A 22,405-nucleotide genomic window follows, 5' to 3' on the forward strand; every position below is an offset into this window, starting at 1 on the left:
ATCATACAGACTACAGGGAACTGCCATCTGGGTACAAAACTGGCTCAAAGGTAAAAGACAGAGAGTGGTAGTGGATGGTTGATTTTCAGTCAACACTGGAGGACTGTGACCGGTGGTGTGCCACAAGGATCGGTGCTGGGTCTACTGCTTTTCATCATTTATGTTAATGATTTGGATATGAAAATGGGAGGTATGGTTAGTAAATTTGCAGATGACACCAAAATTGGAGGTGAAGAGGACAGCCAAGAAGATTACCTCAGAGTACAACAGGACCTTGATCAGAGTTTAATTTAGGCAAATGTGCTGCATTTTGGAAAGGCAAATCAGGGCAGGACTGATACACTTAATGGTAAGGACATGGTGAGAGTTACTGAACAGAGACACCTTGGAGTACAAGTTCATTGTTCTTTGAAAGTGGATTCGCAGGTAGATAGGGTAGTGAAGGCAGCATTTGGTATGCTTTCCTTTATTGGTCAGAGCACTGAATATAGGAGTTGGGAGGTCATGGTGTGGCTGTACAGGTCATTGGTTAGGCCACTTTTGGAATACTGCATGTAATTCTGGTCTCCTTCCTATCGGAAGGATGTTGTGAAACTTAAAAGGATTCAGAAAAGATTTACAAAGATGTTGCCTGTGTTGGAGGAGTTGAGCTATAGGGAGAGGTCAAAAAGGCTGGGGCTGTTCTCCCTGGCGCGTCAGAGACTGAGGGGTGACCTTATAGAGGTTTATAAAATCATGAAGGGCCTGGATAGGGTAAATGAACATGTCTTTTCCCAGAGTAGGGGAGTCCAAAACTAGAGGGCATAGGTTTAGGATGCGAGGGGCAAGATGTAAAATGGACCTATGGGGCAACTTGTTCAGGGTGGTGCATGTGTGGAATAAGTTGCCAGAAGAAGTGGCAGAGGTTGGCACAATTACAATATTTAAAAGGCATCTGGATAAATAAATGAATAGGAAGGGTTTAGGGGAATATGTGCCAAGTGCTGGCAAATGGGACTAGATTGAGTTAGGATATCTGGTTGGCATGGATGCATTGGACTGAAGGGTCTGTTTCCGTGATGTACAGCTCTATGACTCGCCACCGATGCTGCCAGAGCTGTTGAGTTTCTCCAGCAATTTCTGTTTCAGTTTGTTGCACTTCTGACCTACTGTTCAATTCCACCTAAAAATGGTTTAGTTCCATGTGAACTCCTAATGGACAGAAGATTAAGAACGCAACTTCTTACTTTCCACAAAACAACCAAGGCCAGGCTAACCGGCCTATAATTTCATGTCTCCTGTTTCCCTCCCTTCTGAAACAGAGGTGTTATGTTAGCTATTTTCCTCTGATTCTCCCTTACTCCAGTGATTCTGAAAGATCACCATCAACGCCTCTACAATCTTCTCAGCTATCTCCTTCAGAAGTCTGGGACATAGTCCATACAGTCTAAGTGATTTATCCACCTTTGGACCTTTCAACTGCTCCAGCACATTTTCCTTAGTGATGGCCACAACACTCACCTCTGTCCCCTGACTCTCTTGAAGTTCTGGTACACTGCTGGAGTCTTCCACTGTGAAGACTGAGGCAAATTGGAGTCAACAATAGAAGTACTGGTAAGGCAGAGCTTGATCAGCTTGAATATGAAAGCTAACAAAATGCTCAGCAAGTCAGGCAGTATCCACAGACAGCATGAGAATTAATGTTTCAGATCGGTGACCCTTTATAAAAACTTCCTCCACTAAAAATGAATAGTGTGTTTTCAGATGATGTTGCACTGGGGTGACATATAGATAGCAGGACTGAATTTATTTTTCAACAATCAGTTTATAGTTTGTGTTTAGTGATGAAGCAAGGTTATCATTCTGTTTCCTGGTGGTGAGTGGAAGACACAATTATCACATCATGTTGGCTTCAGTTATAGTTGCAATTCTGTAGTTATGTGAGGTGTGCAATATTGCCTCAGGTCGAAACTGGATCATGAAGTATCGTTTTACTGTAGAATAAATGCAGGAATAGGTTTACTGTTATATTTTATGGCTTGATTACATGACAAGTAAGTGGTCACTTCATAGTTTAATTGTCAAAGCAAACTGTGTGAAATAAAATAAGCTAAAGTTTCAAACTTAAAATGTCTCAAAGAGAAACACTCACTTTCTTTTAAAGTATGTAAATGGCCCATACATATCCATTGGAATTAAGTTTTATATGTTGTTTCATGACTTGAAGATTATAAATGTATCTTGCAATGGTATATTGTCATCTTATGTTATATCCCATGAACTAACTATATTTTTTTAAAGACAACCTAGTCTGTACAGATCCTTCTTTAGCTTTTTCATAAGGTCTCTTCAAAACAGTGATAAGGTTTGATTCTTAGTAATCATATGGAATGTCCAGTGAGGACACATGGAAAGCACATAACTCTTATCTCTCTGGAAAACAAAGACCATGTGAAAAATAATATCACCCTTTCAAAGTGACTGACAGAGAACAAATTTGGAGATAACAGGAAGAGATGTCAGTGAGATGACTGTCACTTTAAGAAACCAATTAGAAATTGGTCTCATACAGCCTAGCCAATCCAAGTCTGATCATGTGCAAATCATGTTTTTATGACCTAATCAGATCTCAGGGATACTGCTGATTGTGTTAAGAGAAAGGGCTAATACATAGTAACTTTTAGCAGTTAGGTATGCAGCAAGACAATAGGCTTCAGCCACCAGGACACAGGAAGACACAAGAGTCCAATCAACCAAAAGTCATGAACTGGTGTGCCAAAGTAGACATTACTGCCATTACTTAGTATCATTCTTCTGCATTGATTGTGATAAATATAACACAATATGTGGAATTTGTGAAGACATATTGTCCCTGAATCAAATTTATACTTGCACAGAACTAAAAGACTTTTTTCACAATCACTCCTTCACCCCCATCTATTACTATAATTAATTTAAAGTTTTCAATTGAAGTTAAACTGAACATTCCAGAATTTTGTGATGAATAAAAGACAAGATCCAGATTAGAACCTCCAAACACAGTGTTCCTGAAGCTTGGGCAAAATAAAAGTTCATGATGTTACCACAGCTGAATTAAAATATTCCATGACTTCTTTCAAATACATAAACCAATATTTGTAGGTTTATAAACATTGGAATTTTGCATTCAGACAAACAATAACCTCAATTTATCACAAAATTATCTTGTTTTGACATTTTCTTTGCATTGCATAAAGTGCTTCTGGAGTCACGAGCCAATTTATTTCTTAAAAGAAGAATGGAAAACATGAGCAGGAAAACAAACAACAAAATAGTTTGCCATGAAAGCATATCAACTTCAGTCTGGCTTTATTTCCTTGAACATAAAAGCAATCTGTTTTTCCAGTATTTGCAGAGATTTTGTGTTTTACATACTGAGTGCTGCTTAAGTTCTTCCACCTTCTGCACTACCTGCACCTCAAACAAAGCTTCAGTTTGGTTTCAAATGGTACCTCATTATACTGACAATTTAAAGCTGCTTGTTAAGTCCAGTGTGTTCTGCAATTTCTGAGGATGAGAGGACAATTGATGGATCCAACAATTCTTGAGTTACATTTATGAGGAATACCCTCATTCATGTTTAAACTGAATTAGAACCTAATTAGTTTTCTATCCATGCTTCTTCACATGATAACTAATTTCATCTAACTTTCATCCAAATTCCTTTGAGTAAATTTCATTTATGATACTGGTTTTACTCAACTTTAAAGCAGTAGAAGCATTAACAAGTACATTCTCTTTTATAAGGTTTTCCAGAACATTCAATACAGTGGAATTGAGAAGTGAAAATGTTATCCTAGGGGTGATAGTCTGCTAATTTGCCAGAAAATTCACTAAGTGATTAAATAATTCAGCAATAATTCACATTTAACAGTGTTACTCAGAAAGTCAGTCAGGGAAATGGGCCTGTGACAAAGATTCAACATGGTTTCTGTACTAAAGCTAACATTAGTATTATCACAACCCAAAGTCGGGTGAAAGGGTTTTCACCCGTGGGCGGCACGGTGGCACAGTGGTTAGCACTGTTGCCTCACAGCGCCAGAGACCCGGGTTCAATTCCCGCCTCAGGCGACTGACTGTGTGGAGTTTGCACATTCTCCCCATGTCTGCGTGGGTTTCCTCCGGGTGCTCCGGTTTCCTCCCACAGTCCAAAGATGTGCAGGTCAGGTGAATTGGCCATGCTAAATTGCCCGTAGAGTTAGGTAAGGGTTAAATGTAGGGGTATGGGTGGTTTGCGCTTCGGCGGATCGGTGTGGATTTGTTGGGCCGAAGGGCCTGTTTCCACACTGTAAAGTAATCTAATCTAATCTAAAAGAGTTCCAATTTACTTGTTACTGAGGTACAGTTTACCTCAAACAGTGGATCTTTGACTGTTTCACAAACAGTTCATACATCTTGGCTAATTATGAAGAACTTGCTAAGTGGCACTGATATTTTCAACCCATTTTTCCTTGCAAAATTGAACAAGGAATTCTAATGAATTACTGGAATCTGTGACATACCTTGGTTTGGTTCCACAAGAATAGAATAGCCTCAATATTTGATCATGTTCTCATGTAGGTTCTTCAAGTATCAGTATAAGCTCAGGCCAGACTTCTTAGGAACAACTGGTGTAGAGTTACTGTTCATGATGTTAAGGCAATGGAGCAGGAGGCTCTAAGCTGTCCAAGGTCCAACATCTTTCTGGAACCTTATACACAACCACTGAGGTCACAGTGATTTCAATGCATACCTCAGAAGCCTACTTACATAATCATCAAACCCTGTCGCTATACTCGTGAAACTTTACAGTAGAAAAGTGCTCTTGGCTGAAACTAAAAATCAGGAATATTCTGTTTTGAATATCATTTAAAGTATTGATTTTTATGAGGTGTGGTGCTAAGTGTGTTCTTTCTGTTTTGTCAGTAGAAGGTGTTCTTCAAAGTGGGAAATTTTGTTCCGTAATATTTTTAATTGATAAGTGAAATTCAAATTTTCTTTTCAAAGTGAATAAGTTTTCTAATGAAATTGTCATATAAGATACTGAGACACTGGTGCTCCTGATAGAAGAATCTAGAAGAAAAGGGTTAGGTTTCAGGGTCTGGGGCGATCATTTAGATGATGTGAAATTTCTTCACTCAAGTTGCTCTAATTCTTTGGACTTCCCTGTGCCAGAAGGTTGATTTTGCACTAACATACAATATATTTAAGGCTGAGGTAGATGAACATTTGATTCCCTGAGACACCAAAGGAGATGGGGACATGTGGGAAAGTGGAGTTGAAGCCCAAGATGAGCCAAGATCACTTGAAATGCCAGGACAGCCTCAACAGACTATATGGTCTGATCTTACCTTGTCTTTTATCTTCTTAAGGGGAATATGCTTGGAGGGGGAGTAAAGGGAGAATGGAGAAAACTTTAGAAAGATGTATATTCAAACCTATGGCAGCAATCCAATATCATACAAACAGGTGAGGTAAGGAAGGTAATTTGATAAGTACTTTGATAGCTTCAATAAGGAGTCAAAACTCTGACATTAAAACAGGAATCTTAGTTTAAATTAAATCGAACTGACACAAAAAAATCTAGTCAATAAGTTTTACCCTTCTACAAAATGCAACAGTTCACAACATCAAGGAGGTTTAAAACCATGCAGGTTATGATATTGCATTACAAACTTATTTGACAAAGAATTTTTTTTTTCACAATAACTATAAAGTTACCTGTACTTTTCCAAGGATGCAAATTTATTGGCAGTGCACGTGCCAAAAATCTGTAACAAACAAGCCTTTAAAATGGAACTGCTTGTATACACCAAGAATCTAATAAAGCAGGAATTTATCGTGTACATATTCATTGTAAATTAATTCTTAGTGCAGACTATCCCTAGACAGTCATGAAATTACAGAAGTGTTGGTCCCTTTTCTCTTTCACTTCTGTTATCAGATTAAATGCACTGAAGAAAAACAATCACAGCTGTACCTACTATCATTTACCTGTTACTAATAATTTAACAACAATCCAAATTTATATAACGTTGTTAATATAGTGAAACATTCTAAGGTGCTGCACAAGAACATTATATTGGGCTGAAGGAGACATGGTTTGCAGAGGATAAAAGGCTTCATCAAAGAAGTTGGTTTTACATAACACCTAACATGGGGGCGGGGGTGGAATTCAGATGGTTTGACACAGAACCATAGAATCCTTACAGTGGGAAAGCAGGCCATTCAGCCCATCAAGTCCGTACCAACCCCTCAAAGAGCATCCCAACCAGACCCACACTCTTATCCTATCCCTGTAACCCTGTATTTTCCACAGCCAATCCACTTAGCCAGCACACTACAGGCAATTTAATGTGGCCGATCCACTTCAACTGCATTGGATGTGGGAAGAAACCTACGCACATATAGGGAGAATGTGCAAACTCCACACAAACAGATGCTCGAGGCTGTAATCGAACCCAGATCCCTGGTTCTGTGAAGAAGCAGTGCTAGCCACTGAGCCACTGTGCCACCTGATATAGAAACAGGAGAAATTACAACAGATCAGAATTGTGTGTTTACGAAATCTCAGAAGATTTCAGAGAAAGGAAGACTGAAGGGATATGAACAGATGGATAAGAATTTCAAAATCAAGATGTTGATGGACTCAAAACATTACAAGTCATGAGCATAAGGGCAATGGATAATTCAGGGTGGAGATATGATGGATCCTGCAGCAGAGTTCTGGATGAATACAAGTTTATGGAAGGTGAATACTGGAATTGTTCAGTCCGGGGATTAAAAAAATGGTATAGAGTTTTAGGAGAAAGTTGGTACTGCAGATGCCGGAGATTAGAGTCAAGATTAGAATGCATTCCAAATGAAGGGCTTTTGCCTGAAACATCGATTTTCTTGCTCCTTGAATGCTGTCTGACCTGCTGTGCTTTTCCAGCACCACGCTAATAGAGTTTTAGGAGCAGAGGGATGGTCAGAATGGAGACACTGGAGGTTTGGTTGTGAAATTTGGTGATTTGTGCATTAGAGAATATGACGCCATCAGATCCTTAACTCCAGATATTTGTTGAATTCAAATTCCACCACCTGCCATGGCTGGATTTGAACCTGGGTCCCCAGAATGTTATCTGGGTCTCTGGATTAACAGTCCAGCAATAATACCACAAGGTCATCACCTCCCCACTTGATTTTGTACTTTTGTATAAATATTATTGGTATAGCCTTACATCCAGTATTCATCTCTCAGTGTAGTCACAGACACAGACACTGCTTTACCTTTCATTTCTGATGGGGATGGAGCTGATGGGCTGACCATGGCCCACCCCATTGATTGACATAACCAGACAGCCCTGGACCAGAAATACTCAGAGCCCTGACTGATAGCTGTATGTCTCCCAGTCCGTGTAAGCCCTATCTGTCGACTGGCTGTGACCCACTCCATTATCTGCAGTGACACCGACTCCCTGACTGAGATCACTCTGAGTGGATGCCTGACCAGGAGGCAGCCTTTGCCTGACTGTGTTGGGACCCTCCTGACTGACAATTAACTCTGTGGGCCTCAGTGAAGGTTACTCCTCTAAGATGTTCAGACATAGCTGTTTGCTGCTGCACGTGCTGTGCTTGCACCACATGTAGCAGGTTTGAAACTGATGTAGGGACACTGCCATACCATAAAATATCTGCTCCCTTGACTGCAGACTGATAACCAGCAAGGTAAGCTGTCTGGTTGTTTAGCAACGCTACTGGCACAGCAAACCAAGGATAAGGTAAGCAAGCGAGCAGCCCTGAGATGTAGCCTGATCCAATCCACAAGCTGGGTGCCTGCCTACATACACGATGTGTCCCTGACACAGCCTTTCAATGCTGGTTGCTGGTGGGAGTGTCCTGACAGTTTATCAGAGAAGTGCCATGACGGATGTGAGGAGCAGGCAGATGCTTCATGCCAATGTCTGTTGGTGAGGTGTGCATGTGGAAAGTGTGGGTGGATCATGTCTGGGCAGCAGTTTGATCAAACACAACTTGGAGATCCTTAGAGCAACCGGTCAGCTGAATCCACGAGGTTTCCGCTTTGGTTTACATGTCAGGTTTTGTTGATATGCAGCTTGTTTGGTGAGTTTGGCAGGAGAGAGAGCTGATTATTGATAAGGTGGGTCAGGCTGTCAACAAGGCATTTAATGAGAAATAATTCCCCCTTTATTAGAAACTCAACATATTGCCTGTGAAAAGCATTAAGTATAGAGTGAGATGCTTCTCTGCCGAGATAGACCCCACTGGAGTTTTCATCCAATTTCGCTACAAATCATGCCACAGCCTACATCACTTGGACCCCTATAAGATTCCATCCAATCATATATGCCTTAGGCCATAGTTAAGAGACAGTCAGGCATGATAGAAACATAGTTCCTAATAGTCATTCGAATCTGCTCCAACCATTCAGTCAGAGCATAATTGGCTGTGCAATTTCCTTAAGGCACCCTCAAACCCTTGAGTCACTTGTCTATCTAATTGTATCAGGCCTTGCTGGATTTGGTGAAATATTTGTGGCAGTGGCTTTAAAGACTAAAAGTACTGCAAATCAAAGCAGAGCAACACCATATCCCATTTGTAGGAAAATCATAACAGGTGAAGATTGTACTAGAACAATGAATTAGATTTTATAGGAGAACATGGAGAAAGCAACTAAAATGCGTTCTGCAACTCCGAAGCAAAATATTCCTATGAAACAACATAACCTATAAATAAGATTCTTTACCTGCATCCTCAGTTTCTTCCTCCTCTTCAATGGAATTTGGAAGGTAATCTTGACCACCGACATCTTGCATTATAATTCTTTCTACCATTGAATGCTAGGAAACAATAAAGATGTTCACAAAATCTGGCTAGAACTTATGATGTAATACAAACCATCCATAAAAAAAGCCGTTTAAACTGCACCTTTTCTTTTTGGAAACAGTCTTCAACGTCATATATTGGGAATAACATTTCATTGCAATCAAATGCAAATCTATAAATGTTCAGTAATACAAACATGTTCAGCATGGAAATCCTAAGGAGCATACAAAATATATATGGAAGGGTCTTTTTTTTTGTATCTATTTATATTGTGTGGCTGGTTGCCTATCAAGACAGTACCATTTAAGGACATTTGATTCAATGCTTGTCATATTTGGTCTCATGTCATAACAGTGGCAGGGATCATTTGAACTAATCTGGATAACTGATCAAAACTCTCCAAGTGTTTGTGAACAGCAATTCAAGGGTCAGAATCATTTTTAATCAATGAGAGGGAATCAAAGAAGGTGACTCCTTATCGACTGGATGCAGTTAAAGCTGAAAGCTTTGAAGAGACTCCAGGTAATAGGATGCCCTTGTGGCCTCAGGACAGAATCTGAGCTGGAAAGCTGGTGAAAGGTTATTGGCTCTGTTGGAAAGGGTTAGGATTTAATAGAACCCCAAGGATCCACTGATAATTCACTGCAGCTGAGAGGGGGTGAAGGAAGCCCCATTGCAATATTTGCTTTGTACAAGTGAGAAATATTGGAGCCCAGAGAAACCCAGGGCCAATGGCAGTATAGTGAAGCTAGCTGTGAAAGATCTCAAATTGTGCCTCTGAGTAGGTACTGAAGTGTAGCTGTGAAGATCCAGTGTAATGCAGCCTCAATGGAAGAGACTAAACTATCAGTTCTTAAGGTCGCCCATGACAGAGTAGCTTTTGAGAAACATCTGAAGCTAGATTTTCAAGATCATAGATTCCTTACAGTGTGGAAACAGGCCATTCGGTCCAACAATTGCACTCCAACCCTCCGAACAGTAACCAACCCAGACCCATTTCCCCTACCCTATTACTCTACATGTACCCCTGACTTATGCACATAACCTTCACATTGTCCAGAACACTGGACAATTTAGCATGGCCAATTCACCTGACCTGCACATCTTTGGATTGTGGGAGGAATCCAGAGCCCCAGTGAAAACCCACACAGACAGTCACCCGAGGCTGGGTCTCTGGCACTGTGAGGCAGTACTGCCAACCACTGAGCCACCGTGCCGTCTAATGCACTGCTAAAGGAATAAAGTAGAAAAGTATAATGCACGAGACATTACTGAGACTGCATCAGGAAAATTGTGTACATTTCAGTCTCCTTACTTGAGGATTGATATGGTTGTATTGTAGGTAGTTCAGAGATAAATTTCAGAGATAAGGGTCTTCTTTTATGAAGATAGATTGAGCAGTATAAACCTATAGTCTGGAATTTGGAAGAAAGTGAGAAGAGATCTAATTGAGATACATAAGATGTGAAAGGGAATTGACAAAATAGATGTAGAAATGACTTTCCCTTACCTGGGCAGACTAGAATGAGAAGTGATAGTTTTAGGATAAGTGGTAGCAGATTTAAAACAGAAGTGAGAAGAAATTACTGCTTTTAAAGAGTCATGAATGTGTAGAATTCACTATCCCAGGGTGCTGTATGAAATGGCAGGTCAAGCTTGGGGGACTGAACTGCCTCTTCCTGCTTCTGCTGTTCTTTTATATTGCTGGTGAAAGTAGGTTTAAGGTGGACAACAGGTCAGGTTTTCCACTCACAGGATGATGCTGTCAACCCGAAAGGTCATCCTGCATGTCACACAAATGAGTAATGCGAAATATGAATTTGAGAGCCAGTGCAATGCTAAATATATACATGGTACAACTCAAAGACAGGCAAATCTTATGCAAAAGCATGTCTTTTTGACTCTTGGCAGTGGACCAGATACTGACATGCCCATCCAGCCCATGCATGCAAAACTCTAAACAGAGTATCTGACTGTAATGGGAACCTCTGATTGGATAGCATCTGCTAAATAATGCTGACTGTGCCAAGAGTTCAGCTGACAACCTATTTAACACTGTCACTTGGGTTTGCAATATGGCACCATTCTGCGTACTGGAAGCTACATATTTGAATTCACTGCACCTTATTCTTTACTGACAGATAAAACATGGGCACCACATTGCTATGGTTTCAACTGAACAAATTGAGCCATTACCTAGCTTATTCCTCAAGACAAAGCCTTTACAAACCAGAGTTAACGTGGACCTCCAGGCAATGTTAGAAAGTCAATGGTCCTTTCTTCAGCAAGTCAGCTTGCTACTTCCAATGTTCAACTGAATGCAGTTGACAGTACCTGAGATTTGTACCTTTATTTGATGTACACTGATGCACAATTTCTCACCCACTCCATCTCTAAGTAATGCTGGCAGCTTGTCAATTGTAGTTAAATGAGGCATGCAGTCCAGTTTTTCACTGGTCTCTCACATCAATGTGTGGCATGTTAAATGCAACATTATTTTCTGTCAGTTTTCAGTGACCTGAATTCCTTGGCTAAAATATTCTACTTCATCCTAACATATTGAAACACAGAAATCTATGCAGTCAGTCGAGAAAGAATTTCTCTGATCAAAGCATCTACACCGTGGCAGCATTGAAGTACTGCAATGGCTCACCAAGTTATTTTGTAAACCCCTGATTTTTATCACCAAGATATAGACTGGCCACCAAGCCATGGAAACACCATCACCTACAGGGTTTCCTCTAAGAATACCCTGACTTGAAATAAATTTCTGACTCTTCACTGTTGAAGTATCAAAATCCTGGAACTCTCTTCTGAACAGCATTGTGATTGTACCCACACTGAAAGACTACAGTGGTTCAAGGTAATTTGCCACCATCTTGTCATGGGAAATTAGCGATGGGCAACAAATACTGGCTTTCCTGGTAACACATATTCCAAAAACACATTTTAATAGATTGATTGGCAATCTGCTTGAAATCACTCTTTTCACTGGATTGAATTAAGTTAATTTATTTCGGATATACTTGGCTGGATTTGAAGCAGCTTACTGTTTTAATTTAATTTTAAATAAAAGGAACTTGACAATATTACACTAAGATGCCAAAAGCAAGAATCTGAGGAAGTCCTATTGCTGTAGTGAAAGAACTGCCTGCAACCATACTAAAGCCTTCCTGAAGGAGAAGGCTGTTAAGTGATTTGAGTGATGTTGAAATGTGTCTCCTAGATTTATCCTTTCACCTTTTATTTGAAATGGTCATCAGTCTACAAAGGAAAATTAGATGAAGATAAAATACGACACATCAGCGAAAGTTAAATCATTTTTGAATTCAATATTGTTACTTATGCATTCTAAAGGAGAATTATTATCATAAGAATAGTTTATAAACCTGAAATTTCCATGAATATAGCACTTAAAGTATTGCAGATAAAATCACCATGTCATCAACACTGATTTTCAGTCATTCTATATCAAAGATAGCATTGTGAATTTTACAATAAAATATTCACCTCCCTGCTGTGTATAATGGCTCAGCTATTGTTTCCATGGCAATAGGCTGCTTCTCTCTCTCTCTTCTGCATCTGCCTGATTCAGTCAACCATATACAATAACTTGCAATCAAGTCTTTTTCTCTGAGAATCCTGTGGTCAGTATTCAACTATATTTGCATATTAAATTCCTCAATGCATCAGTAAGCTATAAAACGTAGTCCTCACTTACTTAGTAGTTGCAAAATTGGTCCTATTTATTAGCAGCAAATGTGCTATTGAAAGAATTTGGCAAGTAATGCTATGAAAGTAAATACATAAGCATACTTCAACTTAACACCTTCAGAAAAGCAAATGTGAAATATTGAAGATAAACAAAAATCAAAATATTAATTTATACAAAATTTAATTCAGTTCAAGTGTATGAACAAGTTAAATCTCAACTGCAAGTCAATATAGGCCTTAAATCTATAAAAATGCCCTAAGAAATAATGCCAAGAAAATAAAAAGAGCAACTTAATCAAAATGGCAAATGTGTAAACATTTCATATTCAACAACTAATTTGCTGCAAAGGTAAATAGGAGCAAAATAATACATTATACTCGCACGTATTTTATTCCTGTGCTCCTTCTAGTATTTATACCAAAATTAAGTCCAAATGGCTTACCTTTGCAGCCTCAACCTGGACCAAACGGCATCGTTGCAGCAAATCAACAAAAAGATAAATCAATAGCACCTTGAAATAAAAAGAAAAACAAGATTAAAGTGAAGCCAGTACGATCTGATCACTCAAATATTTTCTACCAGGGTATAGCTAGGGAAGAATCCATTTAAGCTCTTAGTCTATTGAAACCTTCACCTTTACAATTAAAGCAGTGCAAATATAAAACAGTATAAAAGAAATATTATAACCCATTACACTTGACCAATTTAAGTGATCCAACTCTTCATGTCATCTACTGTACTGATTATGAAAAATAGCTATACAAGTGGTGTAACAAATGATTTGTAAAGCATCATTTTAATTTTACATTTTTTGAAATGTTGCAATGAACTGGTCACAAGGAATCTTGAGTGACAAATGTCTTTTGTTGCATAATTTGCTTTGCTGAATTATCATTCATTCCACATAGACTAATGTAAACAAGAGATTAACAAAGAAATGTTCATACCTTGTCTGAATATCCTAAAATCTGTATTAATTAATTAATATTACTATAATAAATTAGTTGTGGAAAGAAGACCTAGCCAACACAAGCTATGAAGAAATAAATAGTGTTTGATTCCATAGAAAGGATGTTGTGAAACTTGAAAGGGTTCAGAAAAGATTTACAAGGATGTTGCCAGGGTTAGAGGGATTGAGCTATGGAGAGAGGTTGAATAGGCTGAGGCTGTTTTCCCTGGATTGTCAGAGGGTGAGAGGTGACCTTATAGAGGTTTATAAAATCATGAGGGGCATGGATAGGGCAAAAAACCAAGGTCTTTTCCCTGGGGTGGGGGAGTCCAAAACTAGAGGGCACAGGTTTAAAGTGAGAGGGGAAAGATGGACCGAAGGGGCAACGTTTTCACTGTGGTGTGTATGTGAAATGAACTGCCAGAGGAAGTGGTGGAGGATCGTACAATTACAACATTTAAAAGGCATCTGGATGGGTCTACGAATAGGATGGGTTCAGTGGAATACGCCAAATGCTGGCAAATTGTACTAGATTATTTTAGGATATCTGATCAGCATGGACAAGTTGGACCGAAGGGTCTGTTCCCGTGCTGTACATCTCTATGACTCTCTGAACAAATTCTAAAAGTAATTTGCTAGTGATAAGCATTTATTAAACAAATGCCTGGTTAGGAACTTTACTAATAATTGATTATCCATTAAAGGAACTTGGATACAACGTAGTTAAGAATCAGAGAGTCACTCAAATTCTGCAAAAGGTAGAATCAAAACCTGATGATGATCAAATCAGTGTTTTGACAGCCAAGTTCAATTGAGTCACAAAACAAGCTTTCCAAAGTGGGTTGACAAGTTACTTCACTTGGAAATCAATTTCTATTTCCTCTAAGATATAAAAAAAACATAAGATTCAATCCTCGCGGTCACAGTTTCAAAATATGTGATCACTAACTTTAGACAGAAGGGATTTCTGGGTCAGTGTACTGGAAATTGAGGAGGGTAAAAAAAGAGGCCTTTCAGGGCAAAGGGTGGCAGATCACTATCAAGAGGTCTGCAGGAGTCAAGGCTGGGAATCAGGAAGAAACCAGAGACCACTGTTGAAATGGGGATACGTCTTGGGGTGGAGGGGAAATCCAAGGGATAGAAGTGAATATATGCAACAGCATTAGAGCGGATGAAAGGGAAAGTCATTGATGAAGCTGGAGAAGGTTGGGCCTTGACCACTCCCCTGAGGAACTCATGCAAAAATGTCCTGGGTTTGAAATGACTGACCTCCAGCAAACAAAAGCATCTTTGCTTATGCTCAAAATAATATTAATCACTGGAGAGTTTGCCCCTTGATTCCCAATGACTCCAGTTTTGCTACAGAAACTCGATGCCTCCCTCAGACAAATGCAACCTTGATGTCAAGGGCATTGGCTGTCTGGAATTCAACTATTTAGTTGATGTTTGAGCTAAGGCTATAACGAGGTTAGTGGCTGAGTGGCCGTGATGGAATGCATACTGAGCATCAACGATCAGGTTATTGTAAATGAAACTCTGCTCGACAGCATTGTTTGTGACACCTTTCAATCATTTTACTGAGTCTAGACTGTAGACTGTGGGGGCAGTAACTAGCTGGGTTGGACCTGTCCTGCTTTTTGTGTACAGGATATACCTGGGCAATTTTCCATGTTATTGAGTAGAAGTCAATATTGCAGCTCTATGAGAACAGCTTGGCTTTGGGTGGAGCACATTCTGGAACAGGATTGACTGGGCTGCTATCGCCATTGTCATTACTGGTCATAGTGTCATACAGATGTATAGCACGGAAACAGACCCTTCAGTCTAACTAGTCCATGCTGACCAGATATCCCAACCCAATCTAGTTCCACTTGCCAGCACCCAGCCCATATCCCTCCAAACCCTTCCTATTCATATACCAATCCAGATGCATTTTAAATATTGTAATTGTACTAGCCTCCACCACTTCCTCTGGCAGCTCATTCCATACACGTACCACCCTCTGCGTGAAAAGGTTGCCCCCCTTAGGTCCCTTTTATATCTTTCCCCTCTCACCCTAAACCTATGCCCTCTAGTTCTGGACTCCCCCACCCCAGGGAAAAGACTTGGTCTATTTATCCTATCCATGCCCCTCACAATTTTGTAAGCCTTTATAAGGTCACTCCTCAGCCTCCAACGCTCCAGGGAAAACAGCCCCAGCCTATTCAGCCTCTCCCTGTAGCTCAGATCCTCCAACCCTGGCAACATCCTTGTAAATCTTTTCTGAACCCTTTCAAGTTTCACAACATCTTTCCGATAGGAAGGAGACCAGAATTGCACGCAATATTCCAACAGTGGCCTTACCAATGTCCTGTACAGCCACAACATGACCTCCCAATGCCTGTACTCAATACTCTGACCAATAAAGGAAAGCATACCAAACGCCTTCTTCTCTATCCTATCTACCTGCGACTCCATTTTCAAGGAGCTATGAACCTGCATATGTTCCTTTGTTCAGCAACACTCCCTAGGACCTTACCATTAAGTGTAAAAGTCCTACTAAGATTTGCTTTCCCAAAATGCAGCACCTCGCATTTATCTGAATTAAACTCCATCTGCCACTTCTCAGCCCATTGGCCCATCTGGTCCAGATCCTATTGTAATCTGAGGTAACCCTCTTCGCTGTCCACTACACCTCCAATTTTGGTGTCATCTGCAAACTTACGAACTGTACGTCTTATGCTCGCATCCAAGTCATTTATGTAAATGACAAAAAGTACAGGGCCCAGCACCGATCCTTGTGGCACTCCACTGGTCACTGGCCTCCAGTCTGAAAAACAACCCTCCACCACCACCCTCTGTCTTCTATCTTTGAGCCAGTTCTGTATCCAAATGGCTAGTTCTCCCTGCATTCCATGAGATCTTAACTTGCTAATCAGTCTCCCATGGGGAACCTTGTCAAACACCTTACTGAAGTCCATATAGATCACATCTAATGCTCTGCCCTCAGCAATCTTCTTTGAGTTTTTTGAAGAAGTAACAATCAAGTTTGTGAGACATGATTTCCCATGCACAAAGCCATGTTGACTATCCTGAATCAGTCCTTGCCTTTCCAAATACATGTACGTCCTGTCCCTCAGGATTCCCTCCAACAACTTGCCCACCATCGACGTCAGGCTCACCGGACTATAGTTCCCTGCCTTGTCTTTACTGCCTTTCTTAAACAGTAGGACCAAGTTTGCCAACCTCCAGTCTTCTGGCACCTCACGTAAGACTATCGATGATACAAATATCTCAGCAAGAGGCCCAGCAATCACTTCTCTAGCTTCCCACAGCGTTCTCGGGTACATCTGATCAGGTCCTGGGGATTTATCCACCTTTAACCTTTTCAAGACATCCAGCACTTCCTCCTCTGTAATCTGGACATTTTGCAAGATGTCACCATCTATTTCCCTACAGACTATATTTTCCATATCCTTTTCCACAGTAAATAATGATGCAAAATACTCATTTGGTATCTCCCCCATTTTCTGCGGCTCCACACAAAGGCCTCCTTGCTGATCTTTGAGGGGCCATATTCTCTCCCCAGTTACCCTTTTATCCTTAATATATTTGTAAAACCCCTTTGGATTCTCCTTAATTCTATTTGCCAAAGCTATCTATTGTCCCCGTTTTGACCTCCTGATTACTCCTACTCCTACAGTATACTCCTACTGCCTTTATACTCTTCTAAGGATTCACTCGATCTATCCTGTCTATACCTGACATATGCTTCCTTCTTTTTCTTAACCAAACCCTCAATTTCTTTAGTCATCCAGCATTCCCTTTACCTACCAGCCTTCCCTTTCACCCTGACAGGAATATACTTTCTCTGGATTCTCGTTATCTCATTTCTGAAGGCTTCCCATTTTCCAGCCGTCCCTTTACCTGCAAACATCTGCCTCCAATCAGCTTTCGAAAGTTCTTGCCTAATACCGACAAAATTGGCCTTTCTCCAATTTAGAACTTCAACTTTTAGATCTGGTCTATCCTTTTCCATCACTATTTTAAAACGAATAGAATTAGGATTGCTGGCCCCAAAGTGCTCCTCCACTGGCACCTCAGTGACCTGCCCTGCCTTATTCCCAAGAGTAGGTCAAGTTTTGCACCTTCTCTAGTAGGTGTCTCCACATACTGAATCAGAAAGTTGTCTTATACACACTTAAGAAATTCCTGTCCATCTAAACCCTTAACACTATGGCAGTCACAGTCTTCGTTTGGAAAGTTAAAATCCCCTACCATAACGATCCTATTATTCTTACAGATAGCTGAGATCTCCTTACAAGTTTGTTTCTCAATTTCCTCTGACTATTGGGGGGTGTATAATACAATCCCAATAAGGTGATCATCCCTTTCTTATTTCTCAGTTCCACCCAAATAACTTCCATGGATGCATTTCTGGGAATATCCTCCCTCAGCACAGCTGTAATGCTATCCCTTATCAAAAATGCCACTCCCCCTCCTCTCTTGCCTCCCTTTCTATCCTTCCTGTAGCATTTGTATCCTGGAACATTAAGCTACAAGTCCTGCCCATCCCTGAGCCATGTTTCCGTAATTACTATGATATCCCAGTCCCATGTTCCTAAAAATGCTCGGAGTTCATCTGCCTTCCCTGTTAGGCACTTTGCATTGAAATAAATGCAGTTTAATTTATTAGTCCTACCTTGTCCCTGCCTGCCCTGACTGTTTGACTTACTTCTGTTCTCAGCTGTACCCGTCTCAGATCAATCTCTTTCCTCACTATCTCCCTGGGTCCCACCCCCCCCACCTTACTAGTTTAAATCCTCCCAAGCAGTTCTAGCAAATTTCCCTGCCAGTATATCAGTCCCTTTCCAATTTAGGTGCAATCCGTCCTTCTTGTACAGGTCACTTCTACCCCAAAAGAGATTCCAAAAATGTGAATCCTTCTCTCATACACCAGCTCCTCAGCCATGCAATCATCTGCTCTATCCTCCTATTCCTGCCCTCACTAGCTCGTAGCACTGGGAGTAATCCAGATATTACTACCCTTGAGGACCTCCTTTTTAAATTTCTGCCTAACTCTCTGTAATCTCCCTTCAGAGTCTCAACCTTTTCCCTTCCATTGTCGTTGGTTCCAATGTGGACAATGACCTCTTACTGGCCCCTCTCCCCCGTGAGAACATTCTGCACCCTCTCTGAGACATCCTTGATCCTGGCACCAGGGAAACAACACACCATTCTGCTTTTTCTCTGCTGGCCACAGAAATGTCTGTCTGTATCTCTGACTACAGAATCCCCTGACACAATTGATCTCTTGGAAGCCAACGTACCCCTCGTTGCATTAAAGACAGTCTCAATACCAGAAACTTGGCTGTTCGTGCTACGTTCCCCTGAGAATCCATTACCCCCTACATATTCCAAAACAGCATACCTGTTTGAAATGGGTATATCCACAAAAGACTCCTGCCCTAGGTGCCGACCTCTCTTACCCTTCCTGGAGTTCACCCATCTATGTGACTGTATCTGAGACTCTCCCCCTTCCTATAACTGCCATCCATCACATACTGTTGCAAATTCCTCATCGCTTCTGTCTCTCCAACTGATCCACTCGATCTGATAAGATTCGCATCCAACAGCATTTATGGCAGATATAATCCGCAGTAACCCTTAAACTCTCTTTAAACTCCCACATCTGACAAGAAGTACATATTATTGCAAAGGCTATTTTTGCTCCTTCACAATCTACAGACCCAGAAAATAACACCGTCTTATTCCTCTACAAACACTGCCCCAGGTTAAATTATTAGCTATGGCTAATATTTTAAGTTTAATCAAGAGACTTATCTCCAAAAACATATAATCAAGAAAGAATCCACTATACTTATTACCGCAGCCTTTCTCTTGGACAGACTTAAAACAACAATTAACTTATCTGATTCTGTGTTGTGAACTTCGCCCAACAGTTCCTCCAAGATTAGTTGTGAATTTCACTGTTTGTTAATTTTCCCAGATGCACTCCGATGTCCAGCGATACACGAATTCAAACAGCAAAGGCAGCAACTGTGCAGGTTCGTTTTCTCTCTCTCTCTCTCTCTCTCTCTCCTGCACTGTCCTCACCATGTGCTTCCTTTGTCTGCCCTTCTCTCTTTTAAACTGCTGTTGTTTTGACTTTTTTTTTCCAAAGCAATGCAACTGCATATAAAACAGTAATTGCTGCTCCTGGAATTCGAGGAAATCATCTCCAACACCTAAACTACCTCAAAAAAAAGGAGCTGCTCTTACAGCCAGAAATCTTTCCCGTCCTCCATCTTGATTACCCAGAATCCTGTATCTTAAACAGAAATCTATTAAATATTATTCCTTGCATAAGAAAATGTATCATTAGATATACCTTCACCTATGTGTTAAATGCCACATAAAGTTACTTACAACAGTCACTTTCTGAATGACCTACCTGTATAAAGAAGCCTGTTATGAAGGAAACCAAAAATGGCTGTAGTCCAGCATGGGCAACTGTGCCAGGTAAGCCTGAAACAATTAAAAATAAAGGTGTTCATAGCTTCTCCACCTTATGCACCCAATATTTATGTGGAAACAGGCAGGCAGCAGTGGTCATGGTAGTGAGATGATGACTAAGATGACTAGCAACAAGCAAGGTCACAGAGGTCCTTTCAACTTTAAAAGTAATTTGGAGATACTGGTGTTGGACTGGGGTGTACAAAGTTAAAAATTACACAACACCAGGTTATAGTCCAACAGGTTTAATTGGAAGCACACTAGCTTTCGGAGCGCCGCTCCTTCATCAGGTGGTTGTGGAGGACACAATTTCAAGACACTGATATTATAAATTCTGTGTCTTGCAATTGTGTCCTCCACAACCACCTGATGAAGGAGTGGCGCTCCGAAAGCTTGTGTACTTCCAATTAAACCTGTTGGACTATAACCTGGTGTTGTGTGATTTTTAACTTTAAAAAGACTTGCTTACAATATTTTCATTCTGTTGTCCCCAGGCAGCCTGCCAACTGGGCTAGTTGGCTAGATGCCACAGTGGACAAATAGCAGGAGAAAGTGACTTCAACAGTGCTGGACAAATAGAAGGGAGAAGGACTGAGAGCTGAGAAGAGAGGAGCTAGGTGGTAATGAAAGAAAGGTCATCGTTGGAGGGGGGAGGTGAGTGAGTAAGGGACTGGATCTTGGAGAGGATTGGTGGGGATATTAGGCGGAAGGATTTATTGGAAATACGTGACAACTGTAATAATTTTAAACTTACTTGTCACACTGTAAACATTTGTTTTTAAATTCTATGTCTTACAATCTTATATTCCACAACTACCTGATGAAGGAGCAGTGCTCTGAAAGCTAGTGCTTCCAATTAAACCTGTTGGATTATAACCTGGTATTGAGAGATTTTTAACTTTGTACACCCCAGTCCAACACTGGCAGCTCCAAATCTTACACTTATAACAATATCACAGATAAGTTAAGAGTAACATATTTTGGTATTGTAACTTTTGGTTTACAGGAAACGTTTTGCTTTGGAGTCACTAGCAAGGAGGTAATCAAGGCCCACCAGACTGGGAAATTCAAATTCGCCAGGTGTTGAAGTCGTGTTGGTAAATTCACCGAGGCAGATGCATGTGGGAGAACTTCCCTTTGGAAACTAACTGAGAAATTAAAGAAAGTTGGAGCAAATTTCTGGAAGTTATGACACACCTCAGTTTGGATCAGGAAAACTAGGTAAAAACAATGACTGCAGATGCTGGAAACCAGATTCTGGATTAGAGTGGTGCTAGAAAAGCACAGCAGTTCAGACAGCATCCGAGGAGCAGGAAAATCGACGTTTCGGGCAAAAGCCCTTCATCAGGTATTTCTGATGAAGGGCTTTTGCCTGAAACGTCGATTTTCCTGCTCCTCGGTGCTGTCTGAACTTCAGGTAAACTACTTAACCTCAGGTAACTGTGCCTGGCCAAAAATGGGTTCTCAGCTGACATTAAAAGCAGCAGCAATGTTCTTTCCTGGATTTTGATTTAAAGTGCTCATAAGATATTGTTAAATTAATATTGCTTTTTCTTTTTAAAAAACAAAATATACTTGTGTGATCTTTTCTGTTAATAACTGGACATGCAAATTTGTTTTTGGAAGTTATCTGCCTCTATTTAGATCATAAGTTTCCAAAGCATTATTCATTGCAGGTCACGGTTTGCACTCTGTGCTGACAAGTCTGGGGTCTATATATTGGTGTTTTTATTATGGTTTATGTTTCTGCCTTTCACTGCTGATTACAGTAGGTTTTGTCCTTTAATGCCAGGCGAAATACATCTTCCAGTTATTTGTCCCTTTAACACTTACTTTTTTACTATCAGTTCCCAAATGTTAAGATATAAGTTATTGAGAATACATTTAACATTTATTTTATTTATGATGCAGGTCTGGCTTTATTTATCAAACTGAAAGTAGTGAAATAATTACTGTTTGTTTTTCAGCTTCCTCAGATGCATTCAAATCTGGTCTTAGGGATGAAACAACTATAAGTAAAGACAAGCTTTATAAAATCTTCATAGCCAAAATTTAAATATGTTCCTTCTTGCTGAATTCAGATGAAAACATTAATTTAGTACACAAACCATGCCGCCAGTCTCCATGCACAGATCCGTTTTTTTATCCCTAATTGGCCATCCCGACTGAACTTTGTTTTCTCTTCTATGTTAGCTACCAATCTTTTTTCATACTTCTTCTTGATTTGTTCTTTTATCTTTTTCACTTTCTCTCTGAAATGTTAATATTCAGCCTGTTTCTTATTTGTATGATCAATGTGACATGTAATGCCAGCTAAATTTCATTCAATTTTATCTTAAGCAATAACTTGAAATAAACTGACAGGATACAAATAAGTATCAATTCTATGAACAATTATTACATAATTTCTTGTTTTGAAC

At 40.2% G+C, this 22,405-nt stretch overlaps 1 protein-coding gene across 5 annotated transcripts in view; it reads right to left on the reverse strand.

Annotated features, from left to right (window-relative positions):
* The window catches only part of LOC122555934 (uncharacterized), a 316,199-nt gene that overhangs the window by 255,863 nt on the left and 37,931 nt on the right, over nt 1-22,405 (reverse strand). For all 5 annotated transcript variants that reach the window (XR_015759187.1, XM_087993574.1, XM_087993575.1 and 2 more), the window contains exons 3-5: nt 19,924-19,997; nt 12,984-13,052; nt 8,747-8,840 (exon numbers count right to left, since the gene is read on the reverse strand). Coding sequence is in view for 4 of the 5 variants with exons in the window: in XM_087993574.1 (XP_087849700.1) it covers nt 8,747-8,840; nt 12,984-13,052; nt 19,924-19,997 (237 nt within the window). In the remaining variant the exon portion in view is untranslated. The remainder of the gene's footprint in view (nt 1-8,746; nt 8,841-12,983; nt 13,053-19,923; nt 19,998-22,405) is intronic.

This window comes from Chiloscyllium plagiosum, unplaced genomic scaffold, assembly GCF_037043375.1.
Source record: "Chiloscyllium plagiosum isolate Xiang-an unplaced genomic scaffold, Cpla_swu_hap1 HiC_scaffold_13, whole genome shotgun sequence".
Taxonomy (NCBI): Eukaryota; Metazoa; Chordata; class Chondrichthyes; order Orectolobiformes; family Hemiscylliidae; genus Chiloscyllium; species Chiloscyllium plagiosum.